This window comes from Epinephelus moara, chromosome 18 (genome assembly GCF_006386435.1).
Source record: "Epinephelus moara isolate mb chromosome 18, YSFRI_EMoa_1.0, whole genome shotgun sequence".
Taxonomy (NCBI): Eukaryota; Metazoa; Chordata; class Actinopteri; order Perciformes; family Serranidae; genus Epinephelus; species Epinephelus moara.
Window position 1 is genome coordinate 19,515,907 of NC_065523.1, and position 22,377 is coordinate 19,538,283.

At 43.3% G+C, this 22,377-nt stretch overlaps 1 protein-coding gene across 2 annotated transcripts; it reads left to right on the forward strand.

Annotated features, from left to right (window-relative positions):
- The first annotated feature begins 3,404 nt into the window (after positions 1-3,404).
- On the forward strand, positions 3,405-21,943 carry LOC126404940 (serine/threonine-protein kinase LMTK1-like). 2 transcript variants are annotated; one of them, XR_007571535.1, is made up of 3 exons: positions 3,405-3,785; positions 3,895-4,010; positions 21,664-21,943. XR_007571535.1 is itself a non-coding variant. In XM_050068376.1 (2 exons), exons 1-2 carry the CDS (start codon positions 3,929-3,931, stop codon positions 21,921-21,923), a joined length of 342 nt encoding a protein of 113 aa, XP_049924333.1. In that variant the 5' UTR covers positions 3,405-3,928; the 3' UTR covers positions 21,924-21,943. The 2 variants fall into 2 exon arrangements, 1 of the variants encoding a protein (XP_049924333.1); XM_050068376.1 differs by having other exon boundaries at positions 3,405-4,010.
- Positions 21,944-22,377: the final 434 nt, after the last annotated feature.

A 22,377-nucleotide genomic window follows, 5' to 3' on the forward strand; every position in this document is an offset into this window, starting at 1 on the left:
ACAGTCCATGGTGGCTGTCTCTCCTTTCGTCAGCGCCATAACAGGAGGCTTCTGTGTCACCACCGTCACACCACTCACACCTGGAAACAACAAGATGACATGGAGTCAAGAGAAACACACAGACTGATGTATCCAACATGAGGTCAAAGCTGCAGTAAGTCAGCCTCCTTACATGTTAGAGCAGTGATGAGAGTGCAGAGGGTCCCCAGCATGTTGTCAGTGTGTGCTGAGAATGGCCTTGTAACTTGGAAAGTCAGCTTACTGCTGACAGATCAGAGGCTTTGGAGGATGAGGAGAGGAGGTGCTAGAGGAGCAATTTAATAGCACACTGAAACTGAGAGTGACTGACAGGAGGAGGAGCTTTGCTTCAGTCTACATGCTTTCTCACATTTGCCTCCTGTTTCATCATCCATGTGCTATAATGCCAGGATCAAAAATTATTTTCTTGCAGTTTTAATGGAATAGAATTGTTGCTTTGTCCACTTCCCATTAATTGATATTCATGACATGTATTCAAGTTTGGATCAACTTTGAATCTTTATATGTTCTTGCTTGCTTTACACAAACTATCTTTACCCGATTCACAAGTTTTTTCAAAGGAGAAAATCTGAAACACCAATGCACATGTAAAACTGTAAACAAACAAACAAAATACATAATATTTTAATTCACATTTCATATTTTCATTTCCGTTGTGTTTCCAGTCAAGGGCGGTTTTTCTAACCTCTTATCTCATTTACATGCAGCTAAATAAAGAGAGGAGGCCTGCAGGTGCATCCTGCTGAAGTGAAATCTAGAGCGGCTACTCTTTCCTCTTTTTTTCTTTCTTTATGTGTGTTCAAAAAAGAAAAAAAAACTATTTGAATCAGTTACAGTGCCCTCTGTGCCTTCTAATAGTAAGCGAGTGCTGCACTCTAGTGGGCATTCAACAGAATAACAATTCCCTGTATTTTTCTTTATTTGTTGTCATCAGGTTTTGCAGATTAAACCACACAAAGTCAAACTAACACATGTATCATTTGTCAAAAGACATGCGGGCAAATATTGTCTCAAAGACTACTTCATTTTATGCAGTTAGGTCATCAATCAAGAATTTGAATACATTTATATATTCCTCAAAATAATAAATCTGCAAGACATACATGGTTGAATGGTACATGTGAACTATCTATAGTATATATAGTATATAGTATAGTAGTACTTGGGAATTGTAATTTTTTACTTTGATGCTTGACACTTTGTCTGTGTTACTGCTGACAACCAGCAGAGGGCTAATAGGAAGCATTAGTGTGTGTGTGTGTGTGTGTGAGAGAGAGAGAGAGAGAGGGGAGGAGGAATTTTAGGTTTTAATGCAACATAACAAGCAACACTCACTCTAAATTAGTTTAGCTTAAATTTCTGTCTAAAGAATGCAGACATGATCTAACATTTGTGGTCTCTTATTATATTTGGAGTCAATTTGAATGATTGACAAAAAGTTTGCATGAATCTACTGAAACAGAAAATCCATCCAAATAAATAGTCAAGTCTCACAGAACACAAGTCAGAGTAATATCATGTGTGAGATCGGCCACAGCAAATGCAGCACAAGAAGTGCAAGGTACCCTGGGTGCGATGGTTGTTGATGTTCTGGGATACCGTGTCAAGTTCTCTTTATTCAAGATATACTTCTGTTTTCACAGGAAATTTGCTGTTTACATACAGTCTCTTTCAAAATAAATGCACTATGTCAGTAAAACACCCTGAATTGACGTGTTTTTTTTCCTTCAACAATCACATGGTTAGGTTTAGGAAAAAAAAGAATGGGGTTTGGCTTTAGAATCTTACGGGACACAAATGCTGCTCTCTCGGGTGAAGGCCGATGTTTATAGGACCCATCCACCACACCTCTCTCCCACCCCACTTGGACTTATGTCCTTGTCCCACTGTGTTTCCCCCAACACCAGCGGGTGCCATTAAACTCTAACTGTAACCAGCTGTGTATCATGCCGACGTTAGAGGACAACTTTTTTCGTTGGTTTCTGACGCTGCAAGTCACTGCCTGAACGCCCGATTTCGAAGACTTTGGGGTGAGACCTTGCTCAAGAGGTGCCAGGTTTCAGGGGCAAGTTAAACAATGCGTTGCCTAATCCAAGTGAAATTCTGCTTCAGAGGCTTTTCGACCCTGACCAGATCGGTTCTCTGATATAACAATGTATACTTACTGTGACCATGTTTAAAGATATTAAACATTGTGCAAAATATTCAACCAGCAGCTTCAGTTCAAGAGAATCTGTATCAGGATGTCTGCATCTGTGTCAAAAACTGAGACATACTGTTGACATTGCACTTACTTTTCTTAAGACATCTCACGCTGTTCATCTGTTTTGTAAAAAGGATAAATGTCTACAAAATGTGCTTGTAATTCTTTACACAACAAAGGGAAAATATTGGAGCTGATGTTACTTATAGGTTATTGTGCGATGGTTTTATTGGTCAGGCCCATCTGAGATCAAATTGGGCTGAATGTGGCCTATGGACTACAATACGTTTGACACCTCTGCCCTAGATCATTTGAAAGTGTGATATAGTACCATGAATATATGGATTGCAAAATTATCCATGCTGACTGATGCAGCACAGATAATTTGGGCAACGTTTGACAAATCATTTTGTCGAAGTCATGTTTTTTTTCCTCACCACCTCAGTATTCACATTTCCAACAATGACATACAATTGACAGTAAACTCCCTGTTTGGTGATGCCTATGCTGCCTGCCTTTCCTCACCTGTCCACTAGTGGCAGTGTTTAATTTTCCCGCCTCTGCCAGTCACCTGCCCATTGGCTACCTTCCTACACAGCTGTCAACCTGCATGTCTCCACCAGTAAGCTTCCCACTGAGTCTCCAAACTGTGCTTGGAAATAAAACTTAACAACTACGAAAGAGCAATCTGGCAATGATGGACTCACTAGAGTCTCTGAAGCCAATGCTGTCCCCAAAATGGGCTGTTTGTGGGCGGGACGGTGGCCCTCTGTGCCCATCATTATCGCCTGTTGGACCTGGTGTTGTTGAGACCTGGTGGGATGCCAGGACAGAAGGTATTGTGGTCCCTGTGTGCTCCCAATTTCAGTAAAAACATACGAGAGTCTTTTAGTAATATGTTCTGTTCAAAACAACTTTAAACACATAGCCTACGCACGCGCGCACGCACGCTCACCAACCAGGATTCCTCTGGAAATGGCTGCGTCAAGCGTGACAGAGAAAGCCGGAGCACTGCGTGGGTTTGTCTTCAAAATAAAAGACAAACATCAGTCTTATGACGCGTACATAGGTTTTATTTTGAAAGATGTAAACGGAAGTACTTGTATACTTTGTGTGGCTTGACACTGGTGCAAGATGTCGCTCATTCTTTCTGTACCGAAGCTGAAACCCAAATGCGCATCGCTGACCGACGCATCTTTTTAAAAAAGAACCAGCTGCTCTCCCTAAAAACGGCATGTTACATATAGTGCTGGACAAGGAGCAACCAGAGGTTTATTCTGAAAGGAAGACAAATGGGAGATCACCAAATGTTTGGAGCAGCCAAGATTCTGCAGTGTCAAAAATTGGTGTAAATAACGGGTGACCGAGTAGGTACACCGAACCTGTCCAGAATAGCAGTCAAATGAAAGACAGCGCGAGACGGGATTTTGTTGTCAAGCAAGTACACTAACAGATGTGGTGAAATGGAACTGACTGTCAACATCTGTCTCCAAATCTGCTCGAGCTGAAGGTGGAGCAGGATTTTCGGGGGGCTCTCTGTGAGGTGTGATGGAATAAAATGCTGCGCATCACCGCTCCGACCACAGGTTACTTGAATCTCAAAAAACGCACCTGAGTCGGGAATTTATTCTTGACCCTTTTTTTGTGTTTAGGCTTTTTGCTGTCTTCTGCAACGCAACGAGGAGGATGGTCTGTGCCCTACATGTGATTGTCATGTCTTCGGCGTTTTTCAATCCCAGTTTTGCCTTCAGCTCCCACTTTGATACAGGTAAGGGTCAAACTGATGGGTGGCTTGAATGAGAGCGTTTGGCCATTTGCTGCAGACCTGCTTGAGATGTATGTCTTTTTATGATGAAGCTGAGTGAATCTGGTGTTTGATGCAAGGCCATACACTGTGTCCTGACGCTACATCATTGTATACAGCGTTTTCTTGCCATAACATCATCATCATCACCACAGTGAGCCCAAACATCACAAGATTAGCTCAGATGTTTTACATTCAATCGGCCCTTTACAGCTTGGTGACAAGAGGGTTAAAAGTTGTGCCTGCACAGATTCTGCATAGCCCTACACATACATCCCTGCAGCTGCGTGCGTGCATGTGTGTACTGTGCGCTATGATCAGGGTGTGTGCGTGCTAACCGACTCCAACATTACAGAGGTGACCCGCTGACAGAGGTGTGTGGCTGTACTGCCGGAGGTTGCGCTTCTTCTTTGCCAGTTTGGATGCAGCGTTTAATCATCCCCCCTGGGTGTCTGGGGTGATGGGAAGGAGAACCCAGGTGCTGCTGCAGTGCTACGGGACCACCGAGCAGGAAGTCATGGCTGTCCCATGTGAGGGCTTGAATTAGAGCAGAATAAATAGCCGTGTGCGAGTGTAAACAGGACTGAGAGAGTCCCCTGCACTGAGCGTAGTGTGCTGAGCATACAAATGACGGCGAGTCCAGTGGCTCTCAAGTTTCAGGATCTATCTGTCCTCCACAAACTGCACACACTCAGTGATCCCTCTTTGTCCAATTATACCACCCTCGTATACCTTGCTGTGACTCCACAGCTCTCACTCTTTGCACCTCTCCCTCAGAATGTGACACTAAAATGCTCCTTCATGTTGGCATTTGGGAAGTGTCACTGCTTGCAATGGCTGTCTGACTGTCAACAAACACATGCACCATAGCAAGACAAGTGATGAGAAGGCATCACCATCACATAACGCATTGTGGATGCAAAATGTAAGATTTGAGAGATGAGTTAGATCAGTGGATACATCTCTAAAACACAGATAATACAAGACTAATACATAGTACATTCATGTGGCATCACAGTTTTCATAAATAATGGCTGACCTGTCCCAGATAATATTCTGCTTTGCTTTAAAACACGCTGCACCGAGAATCACAGTGTGGTTTAGTGTTTAGATATCTGGGAAACCATGACAAAAGCACTTCTCGGTGTGGAATGTGTAGTGGGTGCTGAGCTGGCTACCCCTGGTTCTGTGCAGTGAAATATGATACAAACTGACCGGAGGAGTGCAATCTTTTCATTTGAAGCAGGATAAATGGTTCCCAGCTGAATTATGGGTAAAATGCCTACTAACTGCAGCTCTTCTGGGGCATCTTCTAATTTAATTGTCTTAGTTTTTTGTTTTTTTCCTGGAGGAGAGCTCAGGTTTTGAAAATTCCTCCTCAGGAATGTGCAGTGAAACAGTCATATTTTCTTTCTTCAGCTGAGTGAATAGCCTTAGTGACAGGTCAGGGTGGAATCAGCACATGCATTGGGATTGGTTGGTTTAAGGAGAAGTGTGGGGCATGAGTGTACATGTAGCTTGTATGTAGCTAGAGTCGAGGACAGGGTCTGGATCATCACTCCCCTGTCATAATGATCTACACTTCTCATTAGAGTGGCACCTCACTCCCCGTTCCTTCCTAGTAATTGCGCTGAAAATCAATGTTACCAAGGCGATGGAAGGGGGCGTGTGAGGAGGAGCCAGTCATTTTCATGGCCAGTGCGAGGGACAGAGAAACGCTAAAGGGGAGGGACACACAGCAGCATTCAATCAGCTGTAGTTGGAATGTGCTTTCTGTGAGGCTGAGGAGCAGATTAATAAAACACATATTTAAAAACACAAAATCCAGCGTTTGAACTGTAGCACCGCTCGAGCCTCCCTCCACAGCTGCACTTCCTCCCTTCGCCCGGGGCTATGTAAGAATTCGGTGTTCTCTACCTCTGCACACGCTCACACAGTCAGTAATGCACAAACACACACCCGGATAGAGGAGAACAGCTATGTGGCCAGGTCAGTCGTCACATTGCAAGGCACTATATAAGCCATCAGCATGGACGGACACACACCAGAGCAGGATTTTTCTGATCTCCAGACCACATCGGCCCTCACAAGCTGGGGCATGTGAGGGCCGATGTGTGGCATTCTGCACCAGTGACAACTGCAGCTTGCACCTGGCATACCACTGCTTCAGCACCTCGGAGAGCTCTCCCGTCAGGAGAGGAGGCGAATGTGTGCGTGTGAAGGGTAGTTATTTGAAAACCTGGCTGTGCCCTACGAACAGAATTAATATGCATCGCTTTACCGTCAGGGCAAAGAGAAGACAGACTGACCTGGAAGGCAGCAACGATACACCAACAAGCTGACAATGCAGCAACTGTGGCAGACTGTCTTTCAGCAGTCTCCTCTAGAGCCTGGAGGTGGCAGTGGCAGCTAGAGTGCGCGCTACCGACGGTATCTTGGTGAAGACGCCAAAGAGCACACACTGTCACTCACACACACTTTACAGCATAATGCATAATGCACATACCACATGCAGGAAAGCTTTGCACGTGCCCTCGCGCACACATGGACACACCACTGCAGGCTATAACCAAGGGAGGAAAGATGTTAAAAATGGTGTCTTGACTTTCTCTCAGCTCCTCCCACTGACTCGGTCACTACAAGCCAGCCATGGCTGACTGTTTGATTATTCATCTCTCCATGTGTAACCAAGCACTTTAGTTACATAAGTCAGCCTCTGGGGGAACTAGAATAAGAATGAAGTGGATTTAAGCAGTCAAGGGGAACCATCTCTGTCTCCTCTATGTGCTCTCTGTGTGATGATGTGGGGGATGTGGGTTTTCTTGGAGTAGTACTCGTCGAAGGCCTGTGTGTGTGTGTATGCAATTGCATACTTAATGGGTTTCATGCAGTATTTAATTCTTCACCAAGTATCAATTCTGGCTGTTGAATTTAAATGCTGGTGCACCCTGAGAGCCATTGAGTTATATCGTCACAAAGTGGTGGATGGAAGTGGAGACGTATGCTAGTTATGAAGCAAGGTTGAGGTGTGGTGGACTGATTTTAGGGATGTTTTAGGTTAGTGATAAAGCAGCACACGTGTGCGACCTTGCACTCAAGAGGACTGCTTCAAATTGGTTGGACAGGTGGGAGACATTTGGGTGAAAAGTGCGGCCGTGTGCAATGTGAATTCACTGCCTGTGTGTCAGAGTGGGAGCATGTGCTTGACAATAGCATCAGGAAACCAGAGGAATATGGGAGGAATAATGGGTGCATGGCAGCCAGCATAACTCACACTAACTTATTTTGCTCAGGTATGTTTGTTTTTCTCCACACAGGCACACACATATCCACACAAATGTACACACACACACACACTGCCTTTGTTTGCATCATGAGACTGGAGACTGAAATGTCATTCCAAGTGCATATTTCTTTGTCTGCATATGGTTTGCACATGCATCTCATTTGTATTTATCAGGCAGAGGCCTAGAGGAGAGGGCCTGGTCACGTCTTCGTGGAGTGTGTGTGCGCAGAACTGTGTTCTGTCAGGTCTGTTTGCAAATGCTTTAGTTAAGATGATACTATTACAGGTAACATATTTCATTGTATATAGTGTCTTTATACACTTTGGATTGCTACAAAGCCATCATTATCTGAACATTTTAGTCCCCTAAAATGTTTGTCAAAAACACACTTAATTTTGAAGTACGGGGAATTTCTGGCGCATAGCTTTTATTTTATTTAAGTGCCATTTCCTGCTGTAGAGTAAGTGAATGGACAGCTACTTGACAAAGACAGCAAACTAGCTCAACAACATGGCCAAGCATGACGCTGGATATATTAAACTTAAACTTAAAATGTCTGACCTTGACTATTCTTACTTGTATGTGTGCAAAGCTTTAACTAAGCTTTGCACACATTGCACACATCTTTAACTAAGCTTAAGCTTTAGTGTCTTAAATTCTCAGCTGGACAGAATATCTTTCTGCAAACTTTAATTAGACATCTGATATATAACCCTGTGCCAGCTAGCCTACAAACAACATAAACAAACAAAAGATGCTAACTACACTTAGCGTTCTGATACATCTGCTAGATTCTGGTGCACAACAGACTCCTCAGCTGACTTTTGGTTAGAGTCCTGCATCAGGTCAGTTACCTAGGGGTACCTGGTTGGTGACCTGCGAAAAAGGTGATTTGTGGGTGGTATTTTGGCTTAATTTATTTTTGGGTTTGCTACTGGATGAATAAAGTGGGTCGCATTGCAGGTGTTGGATGATAAAAATATTAAAATGACATGAGAATAGTAATCATTTAATTCGATGTTTTAATGTTTTTCTTCTGACTGCTGATTGTGTGTCGGCTCTGTCTTTTGTGCCAGCTAAAATATGAGTGCCACTTCAATCAGGTGTGTTATTAACAGGCCTTTAATTGCGGGGGTGTGCTGCTCAATGTTATGAGAAATAAGCAAAAAAATATTCCCTGAACTACCTTCATTTTAAATTATATTATCTGAGTTTCACATGTACAAAATGTCCCAATATGGTCACTTTAAAAAAAAAAACTTGAACATCACATGGTTATTATAGGATGTGCAGTTTGGGGTCAGGCCATGGATCTTGTGTTGTCAAGTCAGGTCGGGTTGTGGGACTTATTGGTCATATGTGGGGATGGCAGGGCAGGTGCAGTATGCAAGTTCCGGTTCGGGAACGGGTCTTGAAAATCAGACCAATACAGGACTCTGGTCTGGGTCTGACTGAGGCTCGAACATGTATGGCTGAATCTCTCCAATATTTCCTCTAATGCTAATGCTAACGACTCCTTTACTGATCAACCTAGCACAAAAAAGGTGGCTGGCGGGGCGGACTCCAGCTCAAGAATTTCTCAATGGGGGACTTGCCCCAGTCACAGCTCCTTTTAGGGCTTTTTATTTATGCAAGAAAACCATGTCAAACCAAATTATCATAGCAGAGTATTTTCTTTTTACAAACTCAAAATGTGTCAGTGTTGAAAGGAAACCTTCACCCTTGATTACTGCTAAATCTTTAACAAGCTTTAATGAAACACAGTATTTATTGTCTATCCATGTAACCGAATGATAAGGAAGTTCACCACTCGTGTCCAAATGTGTGATTAAACATTGCAACAAAGTTTACCAGGCAAAGAAAGCAAAGAATCCCATTAGGATAACCACAAGTTGAACTTTTTACAATGTGATTTTAAGACCTACATATTTTAAAATGCTGGTAATGATTAAAAGAAAACTCCACTCAGTCTTATATTGCTGTGGGCAGAGATGCATGTTTGTGTCCTTCATTAGCACGTTCTCTTTCCCAGTGTTGCCTGTGTATTACATCCAGTTTATGTATGACAGTAAAACCTCTGCTAGTGCTTGTGCTACTCTTTTACAAGTGGTTGATCTGTATGTTAAAGGTGCTTTGTGTAGCATTTTCTGTCATTGGTAAATTAATTGTGATGATTATTATGTCAGTGTTTGTAAAGATTGCGGTGGGAAAATGTATATTTCCCAAAAACTGTGTTGCTTCCTGTTGTAAAGAGGATCCCCGAATCCTTGGTAAAGTTCCCTCCTCTACTTGACTCAAGAGGATAAACATATTTTCATTCCATTCATTCATTCAGCTGTGTGTTTTCCCGTGCGATAAACTGTGAGCAGCTTTTGTTCCATTTGTGCAGAAGAAACAGTAGCGCTGATTCTTTTTCTGCTGCATAATAATCACCCAATTCAGCACATTTCCTTCATAATTTGACCCAGCAGCCCACACTGCAAAATGCAGAACAGATGCCAGTCTCCTCTGCAATGATCTGTCACATTAATTATAATAATGTCTCAGATGAATGCATTATTGATGATAAACAGTAGTCGACCTGTGAAATTTACCCAAAAAGTCCGTCCATTAGAGACAGAGTTGATATTCAGACCCTTTCCCCTCCAGCAGTGTGCCCTTGCTGGGGCTGTCAGGGGACGGACATGACAGGGCTGTAATGCTGATCCATGGTGGTCCTCCTGGGCTCTCACTCCCAGTTAATGACAGTTATCGTGGCTCTCTGCAGACCAGCGCGTCCCTCTGCCATCTGCAGTCATTCACAGAGAGCATGACTAGAGAATGGCAGACAGGATGCAAATGGGTGGAGGATACAGTACCCTGCCATTAATCGTGCCATGCTGCTCTTTTTGCTGTCAGCTAGAGACCAGTGTGTGTGTGTGTGTGTGTGCATGTTTGCAGAATGCTTCCTCCTCTGCAGTCCGATGCTCCCTGCTCTATACTTTTACTTCTGCTCTCCTTCTCCTCCACTCTCCAGAGCACTTTCTCTCCCTCCCTCCGTCCTACCTCATGATCTCCCCCCTCTTCATGCAGCTGTAACAGAGGGCTGCTGTCGGGCGTCTGTCTCTCTTGGGAACCTGGGCTGTGTCGGAGCAGAGCTCACTTCTCTTAACAATGCAGCGGAGTGAAGAGGAGGGCTAACTCTGGCCACTCTGCATCCCCAGACGCTGATACATATAGAGCCAGTCTTTTAAAGCAGGTGCTCAAGTTACATCTTGACACCAAAGATGAGCTAACCGCTTGAGCCAGAAATTGATCCCTAACGATCGTCTTTATGCGTTCTATTTACACATGCACAAAAGCAGTGGTGAATCAATGTTTAGCTTGGCGCATATACAGGAAGGCAGCTCTGTCTGTTACCTGCAACTGTGAGCTGATTGTTTTCGATGCAGTTCTGTGGTGGGCAGCACCTCATCAAGCAACTTCTAGTCAAACATCATTGTAGTTTTCTGCTTGTGTGTGTATGTATGTTGATTTTTATGCTCCGTTCCTCAGGATTTTGAAGGCTTCTTTTGGGATTATTGAGCCAAAAATTGCAGCTTTCCTAAAAGAGTGCAATGCTTTACGTTACCGCTAACCATGCATATTTATCTAAGTCCCCTTGATTTTGTCAGCACGTGCACCAGATCTGGATGCGACAGCCTTCACCATGATGATTTGACTTATCTGTTGTACACACGTTTTCTCTGGTTGGGGTCGAAAAGTGTGTGTTAATCCTTGATTTTCATTAGTTTCACCAAAATATTTAACACGGTGCAAAGCAGTTCTCCCCTGCTTTTGTGCACCACATCAGGGACATGCCTTGCACGGTCTTCAGCAGTTATTTTTGGCTGTAAATGTGAGACCTTTGTGTCACGCGTCTGCATCGTCACAACCAGTAACAAGCAAGTTTGGTGAGTGCTTTGATTGGTGAAACTCATGGAAAGCTACAATGATTGGTCAAATTTACTGAAAAGTTGTGACTGGACAAACAGAATTCACTGGGATTGGTTGAAGTTGCATCCATTTTTCCGATCGCAACATCGCATCAACCTGGGTTGCACTGCTCTCCTCCTGCTGCCTCCTAACTGACCTGTAAATCTAAACCTAAAGGTCACACTTCCCTCCTGTCTCTATCTATCCTGTCTGCTGTATCCTAACCCACAATTCTTCCCAACCACACCATTGCATTTTTTTTGTTAGTGTGTTCCTGAGTGTGTGTGTTTTTGTTGGACGCCACTTGGTGCAGGCCAGGCAGGGCAGATGGAGGAGCTTGTTTGCCCCTGCAGCACTGTCCTGAATTTAAACGCATGCTCAGAGAGATTTGGGGCTCTCTGTGCTCTCTTTCTCTGTGTGATGTTTACCCATTAGGAAGCATTGAGGGGAGGTGGAGGGGCAGTTAAGTGGCTGAATAATGGCGGCAGCTAGCCTCCTGTTGCATACGGTGACTCCAGCCTCCACAGACTTCCCACAGTCTTTTTGCAGTATATTGCGTGCAGCTTGGTCATTAGTGCCACCTGGACATGTTTCTAGCCAATGTTGCCTTCCTGACGGACACAAAGCTCAGTCTGTGGCCACTGACCGCACATCAAATGGAGACATTTACATAACACAATGGCTGTATAATGTATGTCCCTGTTCGTTTCCAGTCTACTGAATACCAACTGCAGTTGAAACTGTATCTCAGCCTGTCGTCCCCCCCTCTTTGTCTCCCCCTCACTTCGTTCTCAAGACGATTTGATTGCAGTGGTGTGTAGTTTGGCACACTGCCCACCCTGCAGCACTGTCATTACTTGGTCTCTTGGTCAAAAACAAGAAGCGGTGTGTGTGCATTTGTGCATGCATAGCAACCATACTAACAAGAAATAGAAAGAGGGAGGATGGGAGCGCAGCGTCTCACAGGGAGGGAGACTTCTGTTCTGCATGGCTGAGTCAAAGCGTGCAACATTTTTCAGTGGTGTGTTCGAGTTCCTCCTCATGGACTTGGAGTTGCTGCTATCAGGAGCAGAAACAACTGCCCAGTGCTCTCAGTTACCACGGAAACTTCAAAGTTACCTTACGCAGTCCGGTGCAACACCAATTGACTGGGCTTTCTATGTGGGTCGCTGTTCTTGTGCTCGTGTGTGAATACGAACACACAGCGCGACTCTGGCCTCTAGTGTGGGAGGCGTTGTACATGCCTCACTCTGGGGATAAAATCCCCATTTTGTCTTTAAAGCCCTCCTTACAGTGTTTCTCCTCTCACCCTCTCCTACACGTGTCCATTCGGAACAGATTTGCTGAATGCAGGATGAGCTCTATCGTGTATACCAGGTACTTACACATAGTGAATATTCCAGCAGCTGTAGAACTGGCATTCAGTTGCTTCAGCTGCCTGCCACAGCTGCACAGCAACAGAAAGCCCTACCTCACTGCCGCATGCTTTATTTATGATCTACCATGAAAAGCTTGGTGACAGTGCTTAACACACTACATTCTCATCTCGTACATATACGCATGAACACACACGCGTCATTCAGTTAAGCATTCCTTAGCTTTTCCTGCTCCCTCCTACGGCCTCCGTCTCTGCACACGTCTATATATTTCTCTCTCGCTGTTTATTACTTTCTGTCAGCGTGCCTGCCATTTCAGCAGCAGACATTTTATGCCTATTATTTAGGTGCATGTTTAGAAACATGCATTACAGGCTGTTGCTCTGTGACTGTGAAGGACACTAATAATTCGCTGCTGCCACTGATGGCTTGAAATGTGCATCCCTCTGCTCAGCCTGGTATTAAATTGCGTGGCCATAATCTGATAGCGCAAGCCAGGCTTCATTAATCCAAGCTGAGGGAGTCACAGGAAGAGCTGTCAGGATATTGATTCTAAGTTGAAAATTAATCGTGATGAGCTTTTGATTTTGATCATTAAACTCAAAGGCAAGATTTTTTTTCTCTCCTCCCGCACATCCAAAGATTAAAAGATTACACTTTTCCAGACACTGTGTCCACTGCTGTAAAATCCTCCTGTTTGATTGAAGTCAATGGTGTGGCAATTTTGCCTTCCCCTCGAGTTATGTAAATGACGAATGCATCGTTCACAGAAAAATTACAGTTTGTAGGCTATGCTAGTGAAGCGAAAGTACGAATCTGGTGGCTGTTATATCACAATTGACACCTGAAGCCTGTCTTTTTCCATAAAAATTTGAAAATGTAACTGATAGTTGACTCGATAGTCTGACAAAAGCATAGATTTCAGTGCTGAAAAAACAAAGAAACCTTAAAAACAAAAATTCAATCGAATTGTGACCTTAAAATCAAAAGTCGAATGGAATCATAGATTTGGAGAATCATGATATTCCTAGTCACAGTTTAGCTATGTAAAACTGATCCGGAGCAGGAGTTCAAAGTCACGTTTAATAAAGCAAGATTTTTATCGATTAAGTCTCACAACAACAGCAATGGGCTCCTCATTCATTCATCCTCTTTACACCCACTCATTTCTCTCCCTTTCCTCCCTCCCTTCATCCCACCGCGTCCTGCCCATCATTGGCCTGAATTGCGGAGGTGGCATGGTGCCTCCATCACTCTCCCCTCCCGTTCGTCAGGACATGGCTCATCTTCCTCCAGTCTTGAAGACAGCTTTTTAATAAAGCTGGTATGAGCCCGGCTTTAAGTGCTTTATTTTCATTTTGCCGTGCAGCTGGTGAAGTAATGTGTGCTTCTCAAATATTTATGGAGGACCCGGGGTCGTCGCTCTCTCACAGCTCTTCAGAGAGAGTAGGAGATAAATTCTTCAAATGTCGCTTTATGAAAATAGAGCCACTGATTTTACTCTGGATGGACATATTAGACTTTCTGGTGGTGAATGAGGACTTAGGCCTTATAAATGATGATCCGTGTGTTGTGGTAAAAACTACAGTGTGCAAATATAACACTTTATAAGCCGAGCTGACACAGTGAAATCAAAGGTATACCAACAATTACATAATGCACAAAGCAGCCAAGAACTGTGAAGCTAAATATTGAGGATTTTCAGTGCTAGAGTCATGATTGTGAGAGGATGAGAATCATTTGCTTCTGCAACTTTCTCCAAATCTCTGGGGGTATGTCTGCCCTGGAGTGTAGGCTACTTCCAGCTCGTTATAAATATGTGTAACGTTCTGACAAGGTACTTTTACACCCTCTATTCAAAGTAGCAGTGGCTTGAGGTTGGAATTATTGGGAAAAAAACTTTAAGTCAGCTGCTTGTATCAAAATGACTTCCAAATCACTTCCCAAACCTTATGGCTATGGGTGAGGCTTGAAAAGAAGGTTGACCAGTAGGTTGAGAGCTTTGTTTCATATTTCGTGGGCGGCTGTGGCTCAGGAGGTAGAGCGGGTCGTTCACTGAACTGATCTGAAGATCAGGGGTCCGATCCCCTGCTCCTCCAGTCTGCATGTCGAAGTATCCTTGAGCTCCCAATGGCTGTTCCATGGTGTGTGTAAGTGTGTTCAAAACCGAGTAGCAGGTGGCACCTTGTATGGTAGCCTGAATGTGTGTGTGAATAGGTGAATATGACTCAAAGTGTCAAAAGCGCTTGACTAGAAAGGTGCCATACAAATGCAGGTCCATTACAGTTTTCTCTTCACTGTCATGGTCTGACACGCTGACCCGGTGACAGCTGGTGACAGCTATGGTCCGAGGCATTACATTTTCAGGTTGTCCGAGGGAACACCTCGAGGGAATGTCCTCAAATTTGGACCTGGACTCAAGGATGGACTAATTAGATTTTGGTGGCCATTTTGGTGCCACCTGCTAAGGTCAAGGTCACTGTGACCTCACAAAACACAAGTGCTATATCGATGGCTTCTTTCACGCCTCTTTCAATCCATCTGTCTTGTCTGTCAACCAAAGAGGCATGAAAGAAGCCATCTACATCCAACTAAACAACCATCGTTACACAGAGGAGGTAGCCTACCACATCACTTATCACCCACCTACAAAGCAGTCCCAACGTATCCTAATGACACACAAGATGGCCGGGAGGGTCAATGACACATGTGACCTTAATAACTCTGTAAAGGTCCACACCCATACTAGAACTGAGGAAGCCTCTTGGATGAGAGGCGAAACGTCCTCAAGAAGCTCAAGTCCAGTAGCCAATGGTATAGCACTCATGCTCATCATGACATGGATGACTGAGAATCTTCACCGACATCTCACAGAACACGTTTTTGGCCTTCATTCAAGAATTCACATGCTAATTATGATCAAATTTCACACAAATGTCTAAAAAGATAAAAATGATGACATTTTATATCCAAAAGCTCAAAGGTCAACTTTACTGTGACATCATAGTGTTCTGCATAAATACTTTTCTGGACAGTATTCAGTGCCATATTTCAGGAACAGAAGGGGAGACATTTGTCCAGGTACTAAATTGGTGATACTAATCTTAGGTGCCCACCTTGAAACTGTGCTGATTCTGTGCTGCTGGATTGGAGATGTTTGTCTGCAGCTACATCCATATTTGAAGCATTGTCTATTGTCATGGCTACATATGAATCTGGACAGATATGGATGTAAACTGTTTGTGCAACTTGTTGGCAGAGGTATACAACCACAAGGCATTTTGCCATTGCTGGTTAATTGCAGCTGATTGCCCCTTACCTGGATTGAATGTTCTGTCACATTTTTCAGAAGAGAGCCATGGTTTCAGACTTCAGGCTTTATTTAGACAGACAACAGCACTGCATGACTAAAGCACTCCCCTTATTCATTTTAATGGGACCGCTGTGTCGGCTCGGTGGGGGTCTTATGAATGCAAAGATAGCTCTTGCTCGAAATGTAGAAGGACAAAAGGCCCTCTCTTACTATTGTACAAGAAATACAGTCATTTGACTCACAAAACAAATTTAGAGTGGGTTGCCACTTTCCATGATTCCTCCATTATTTGTGAAAGAGTAAAAGGTTTGTCCACCGTTCCACCCCTCTGTCACCTTCTGCCTCATCAGTGCCTGTAGAGGCCGACAGTGGCCAGTTACCTCAGCCTCGGGTTACATCGCTTTTCGCTGTGGGAACGCGACCAACTAAGGAGGATGCTGACGAGATCGCACACTTCCTGCCTCAAGGTGAAAAGATACATATTGTTGCCTTCAACTTTAATGTGAGACAAAAACAGAAAGATGGTGTGTAATAATGCCATGGGCGGCACTGGGCTGGCACATCATGGCAGCCGACTTGATAGAAATAACAACATGTGTATGTATGTTTTATGTCGTGTCCTTCAGTGTGCCCTGAGTCACCACTCCCTCTGATTCAGCATGTGTCATCATTCTTTCTGGCACCATCTGCACAGCATGCTCCTCCCTCACATCCATCCATCTATCTACACATCCATAGATTCAGCATACACCTTTGCCAAGGTAACTGATGTGCAGCATATTTTAAAAAATTCTTATAAACTTAATTGATGAATTTCACCGTTATAAAGTGCCGAAGCTTCTTTAAAAAAGGGATGGTAGTCGAGATGTATCGTGGGAGAGAGAAAGAATGCATGTTTATAAAAGTTTGTTTTGATTCTTCTTAGATGTGAGTATTCATCTCTGTTTCCCCTATCAGCCTCTACACAATGCATCCTCTCACCACCCACTCAGGCTGTGTGTTGTGGTATGTGTGGTGGATCCAGAAAGGGCACTGCTCGGGTTCCTTCTTTTCCACTTCCACATGGAGACACAGACACAAGCTGTCACACATAACACAGGGATACAGACGGGAGGGAGCGTCGGTGTACGAGGCATCAGCAGAAATGTTGTGTATCTTCCAAAAGTGGGGAGGTAAAAAGGGGACATGAGGTTTACCGCACGTAAACAGCAATCAACTAATAAGCCAGCAAGGTTGTTACCATGGTGATGTGTTGGCGGGTCAGTGCCCACATACGCATACATGCTGTAATCCTCAAACCTTGCTTTAAGCAGAAACCTGGATGCATAGTGCCTGTCTGTTTTCATTGTCTGCCCGTGTGTGTCTGCCTGTGCGAGTGTGAGTGTAGGCTTTGTGGCCGTGACCTCAGGGTCAGGCTTTGGTTGGAGCAGTGCTGTTTGGGCCACAGGAGCTGTCAGGTCTGGAACAGTGTGTTCCCCACAGCCAAATGGGTCAGGACCGCTGAGTCTCAGTCAGTGAGCTGGAAAAGTAAGCACACACAAGCGTCACACACCAAAGCTCCTCGTCGACCCAATGGGCACAGGAGTGAGGACATATGACAGTCCTATTCTTTAATATGCTGTAATAGATCAATAGATAGACTTACAGCACATATATAAAGGGCGTAAACATGGCATCCACGTGGTTAACTGCAGGTCTGGAAAGCAGACATGTTTGCATAATGTGGCGTACTAACAGATGGGAGAGCTCTGCCAGATTGCTGCGGTCGGCTAGTTAAGTTTACTTGCGGGTTTAGTGCTTACAATGAAAGAGGAGTTCAAAATATTTGTTTTCTATTCTTGAGGAAAACATGTGAGAAAAATGGTTCAAGAGTGAGACCTCAGAACAGAGATGCACAAATAAGGTTCATGTAAACAACGTGAAAATAAGAAATAATGGATCTGCTGTCTATGAAAACGGAAAGCTCTTAGCCTGGAATTTCCAACCACAAAACAAAACATTTTCTTAAGATGTGTGTGAGCTTAATTTGGGGAAGTAACCACAAAGTTGAGCAAATGTAACACTGTATGAACAAAACCATAACGTCTTAATAAGGACAGATTTAACACATGAAGCCCAGGTCATGACTAGAAATACAGTGGTAGAGAAAGGGAGCTCTGTTAAGTTGGAGAAGGTAACTGATGATGTCATAGTGATGTCAGCAGGGTTATTTTCATCAGTAATGATTTTATGTATCATAACAATGTGGGTAGTATGTGTAAATAAACTGTGGTGAACCTCTCTCCATCTTGCCATCACCCACATCTCCCTTCTCATCTCTCAGCTCAAATCCAGCTGCATGATTTTCTGGCTCTAGGGCTGTTGCCCAAACTAGAGATTTTACTTCCGCTTCATCGTATGCCTGCCATCATGGACGCAAAGGGAGAGACCCTTCTCACTCTCTCAAGCTCAAAATTCAGATCTAGGCAGTGCTGAACAAATGTAAACCAAGATTCTGTTACTCTTCTGCCTATTTCTCACCGAAAATGTTATCAGAAACATATTTTAGTGCACTGTTTAGCCGTAATATGAGAATTTGTGAACCAGGAGTGGGCACCACACTTTTCCTTGTATTATAAAACTAAAGGCTGAAAGTATCAAGATCAAATGGTAAAACCAAGCACTACTGGTAAAATATGAACCAAGATTCTGTTACTGTTCTGCCTATGTCTCACCAAAATGTTTAAAGAAACATATTTTAGTCCACTGTTTAACTGTAGTTCGAGATTTTTTGTTAACAGCCAGCTGCCATATTGTTTCCTGTGGAAAAATGGCCAAGCTTGCATTATCTGTGCATTCCAATGCCCATACTACCATACTATAGTATGCCAGAAAAAGATTTAGTATGTCCTAATAGATAGTATGGCAAAAATACCAGGATGTTCTACTACATCCAGTCTGATTTTGCTGTATGCAAGCCAGCATGCTTTTCTGGCTGTTCTGATCCACAATCCTCTGCACAGCGGACGATATGTCACATCGACTGAGCCACAAACAGCTGTTTGACAGCTGATTGACAGCTCTCAGAAGTCACAATGAAGGATGATAGTGCATTCAAGTAACTAATGACCAGTCGAATAGTGATAGTAGGAATATTCATTGTTTAAGTGAACTGAATCATCAAAAATATTGCAAACAACAAAAGGACATAACTATGAAAATAATGACGGAGAACTGCAGATGTAATTTCATTGTTGCAAACATGAAACAATCTACAATCTGTGCAGTTATAACTTTAAAGTTAAACTACATACAGTACATCACAAAGTAACAACAGCTGAGCTCTCTGGGTTGATCTCTGTCTCTGGTGAACACGGTGAGTGCTGTCTGTTTTATCTCCATGGTAACACAAGTAAAAGCAAGAGGGTCAAAGTTCAGGGCGTAATGTTATGAGACAGTAGTATGTTCTGATTGTGTGCATACTTTCTAAGGGCAGCTGCAGAACCTACTAAGGCCATGTTTACACGAAAACGATCCGATGAAAACGGAATTGTTTCTCATTTTGGAAAAAGTTCCGCATTCAGACGACAACGTTTTGAAAACACAGATCCGCAAAAATGACCAAAAACGCTGTAGTATACATGCCGGGCCAGTAGTTGGTGGTGTGATGAAACAACACGCACCTGCGCACATGCACTTCCTTCTACAGAGCAGTGATGTATAAACAAACAGAGCAAACAGAGCTCGGGAATCTGCCATTGTTGTTGTGATGGTTGACTTTCTCGCGCATGCCTCGTGACTGGAACCGTAATGCGCATGTGCGAGAAGTCTCCATCAACAGAGGAACTGCATATTGCAGGTTTACATGACAACGGAGATGGTGCTGTTTTCAAAAAATTGCACTCTTGAACCCGTTTTCAAAACGCCGCATTTTCAGGCACCCAAAACGTCGCTGTTATGTAAACGATCAGCCAAAACGCAACTTAAGTTTACCGTTTTCGGTTAAAATCGTTGACTTATAAACAGAGTCAAGAGTCAAAAGTAAAAAGAAGTATGCGATTCAGAACGCACCCATATCACCCACCAGCAGGGGGCATTCATTGGTCTGGTGCAGTGCAGTGCATTCTGGTAGTTGTAGGTTTTCTTCCTCTTGAGCAAAAGTGAATGCCACAGCCCTTTTCCTCTGTTTCCTCCAACAATCCTCCACTTCCTCCACTTTATATAAAGGAAACAACCAGGTGCCACACCGTAAGCAGAATGCATCCAAGAGAAAGCTACGAAAATAGTGGACACAGTGCCGAAACACACAAATACAGTGAATGACAGTGACTTTAGGTTGGCTTTCACTTTCACTTTTGCTGGCGATAGTCTTTACAAACACTAAGTGACTGCTTAGTACACCTTTAATTGATGTGTGAAGGGACTGTTATAATAGAATGGGACCCTAAATAATACATACAGGTGAAGGAGAAAATCAATGCTCCATTAGCTCATTTGAAAGCATTAAATATGACTGAAGGTCAGATGGTATGGATATAAAATGGAGGCTACAGCTGAAGGCTAATGCAGGCAGTAGTTCGGTGATGTAGTAAAATAACCACTGAGTGTCAGGACGCCATTGATTGAGGTTGAATCCCTCAACAGGTGTGCAAATGTTTGCTTTGAGTGGGCCTTGATGTGGGTATTAAATAAAAGTCATGAAGACAGGGCGTGTTTTTCATAAAGTAGCTCAGATTAACTTTAAAATTTAAAAATATCAAAGTGTTAAGCATTTGATGGTTTAGGGAGTTAATGTGTTTAGTGAAGGTTTCAATCTCCCCGTCTCTCCTGCCCTCCTCTCTCATTCTTTTCTTCCTCTCGTCTCTTTCATCCGTTTTGGCAGGAGCTTTCAAACTGTAAATCAGATTATATGGATGTCTTCAGCCACTGGAGTCTAAAAGACAAAGTGACACATGTGCGCTGCACATACGCACACAGGAAGACAGTGACAGATGGCGAAAAACTCACGCTGAGGAGAAATAATTGCACGCAGTCACCAATGAGCATGTGTGTGCTCTGTGTTTATTGGTCACAGACCCACACAAAACATTTCTTTGATACGCTGTGGTTAAATTTTAAAATGTTGTGCACTCAAACATAACTATGTCTCATTGTATGTTTTAATAGCATTGTGCGCATTGTTCTGGAAAGTAGTTACTCCAATTAAATAAATTATGGGGTGTGTTTTGATTTGTTGCTTTTAGGGTGATTTTGCAGGGGACATCGGAGAATGAAAAGCAGATTATAGATTCACAGCTTTTTCATTCATCAGCTGTTTACACCGAGACAGAATGGGCCTCTACACCTACTCTGCTGCTGCTTTATTAAATTATTATCCAGGGGGAGTCATTGTGTCTGTGGGTGGTATGAAACTTTTAGCCTCCATGACTCATTGTGCATAGTAACTACTGTAATTAAGCCACAGGGACCTGGTTCCTATTCAGAGTCACAGAATCCAGAGATGAATAGGAATCAGGAGAGAGTGATAATTATGAGTCACATGCTTCTTTCTTCAAGCTGCAAATAATATGGCCACAAATCATCTGCGTGTATACAAATCACCTTTATCTCTATTTAGCCTTTAATTTCCTGTATGACTCTGCAGCTTGCCATCTGATCTCAGGACAGCTCCGCCCTGTTAACACCGGCATTATGCTCTCATGTTGCAGATGGGGCTCCGCTGAGCGAGCTGTCGTGGCCTTCATCCCTGGCGGTGGTGGCTGTCTCCTTCTCTGGCCTCTTCACCTTCGTCTTCCTCATGCTGGCCTGCCTCTGCTGCAAGAAGGGCGATATAGGCTTCAAGGTGAGCTCACTGCCTCCCCCTGCTGGGAGTGGAGAGGAACGCACAAACTGTGAGAGCACAGTGGAAGTGTTATTTCTAAAAATTGCACAAAAGAAACACTTTAAAGTTTTCAACTGTGCACATTAGTAGTAATAACAAATACTGTACAGACATGAGCAAAAAAAAACCATTTTAAATCCTTAGATATATTCTAATAAACTGACATTCAACCTCTTTTTAGTCTGCCACTAAGTAAAGGCTGAAATGAGACTAAAATAAAATAGGCTTGCAGCTAAATATTATTTTTATTGTCGAGTAATCTGTTGATTGTTTCTGTATTTAATGACTGTGAAATGTCAACAACAGTAGAAAAAAAAAATTATATTAATAATAATAATAATGCCCATCACAAGATCTCTTCAGATGTCTCCTATGCCTAACCAACAATCTAATACTCAAAAATATTCCATTTACATGGATGAATAGAGAAAAGTATGATGAAACTAGCAAATATTTATTTATTTATTTATTAGTTTGATTAAAGGTCCACTGTGTAGGACTTAGTAGTATCTAACAGCGAGGTTGCAGATTGCAACCTACT

What these genes read in the sequence shown, in the direction of transcription:
- LOC126404940 (XM_050068376.1), top strand. Translation starts at nt 3,929, where the DNA reads ATGGTCTGTGCCCTACATGTGATTGTCATGTCTTCGGCGTTTTTCAAT. An exon ending in CAGCTCCCACTTTGATACAG is followed by an intron (nt 4,011 to 21,663) that starts GTAAGGGTCAAA and finishes CTCATGTTGCAG; the next exon opens with ATGGGGCTCCGCTGAGCGAG.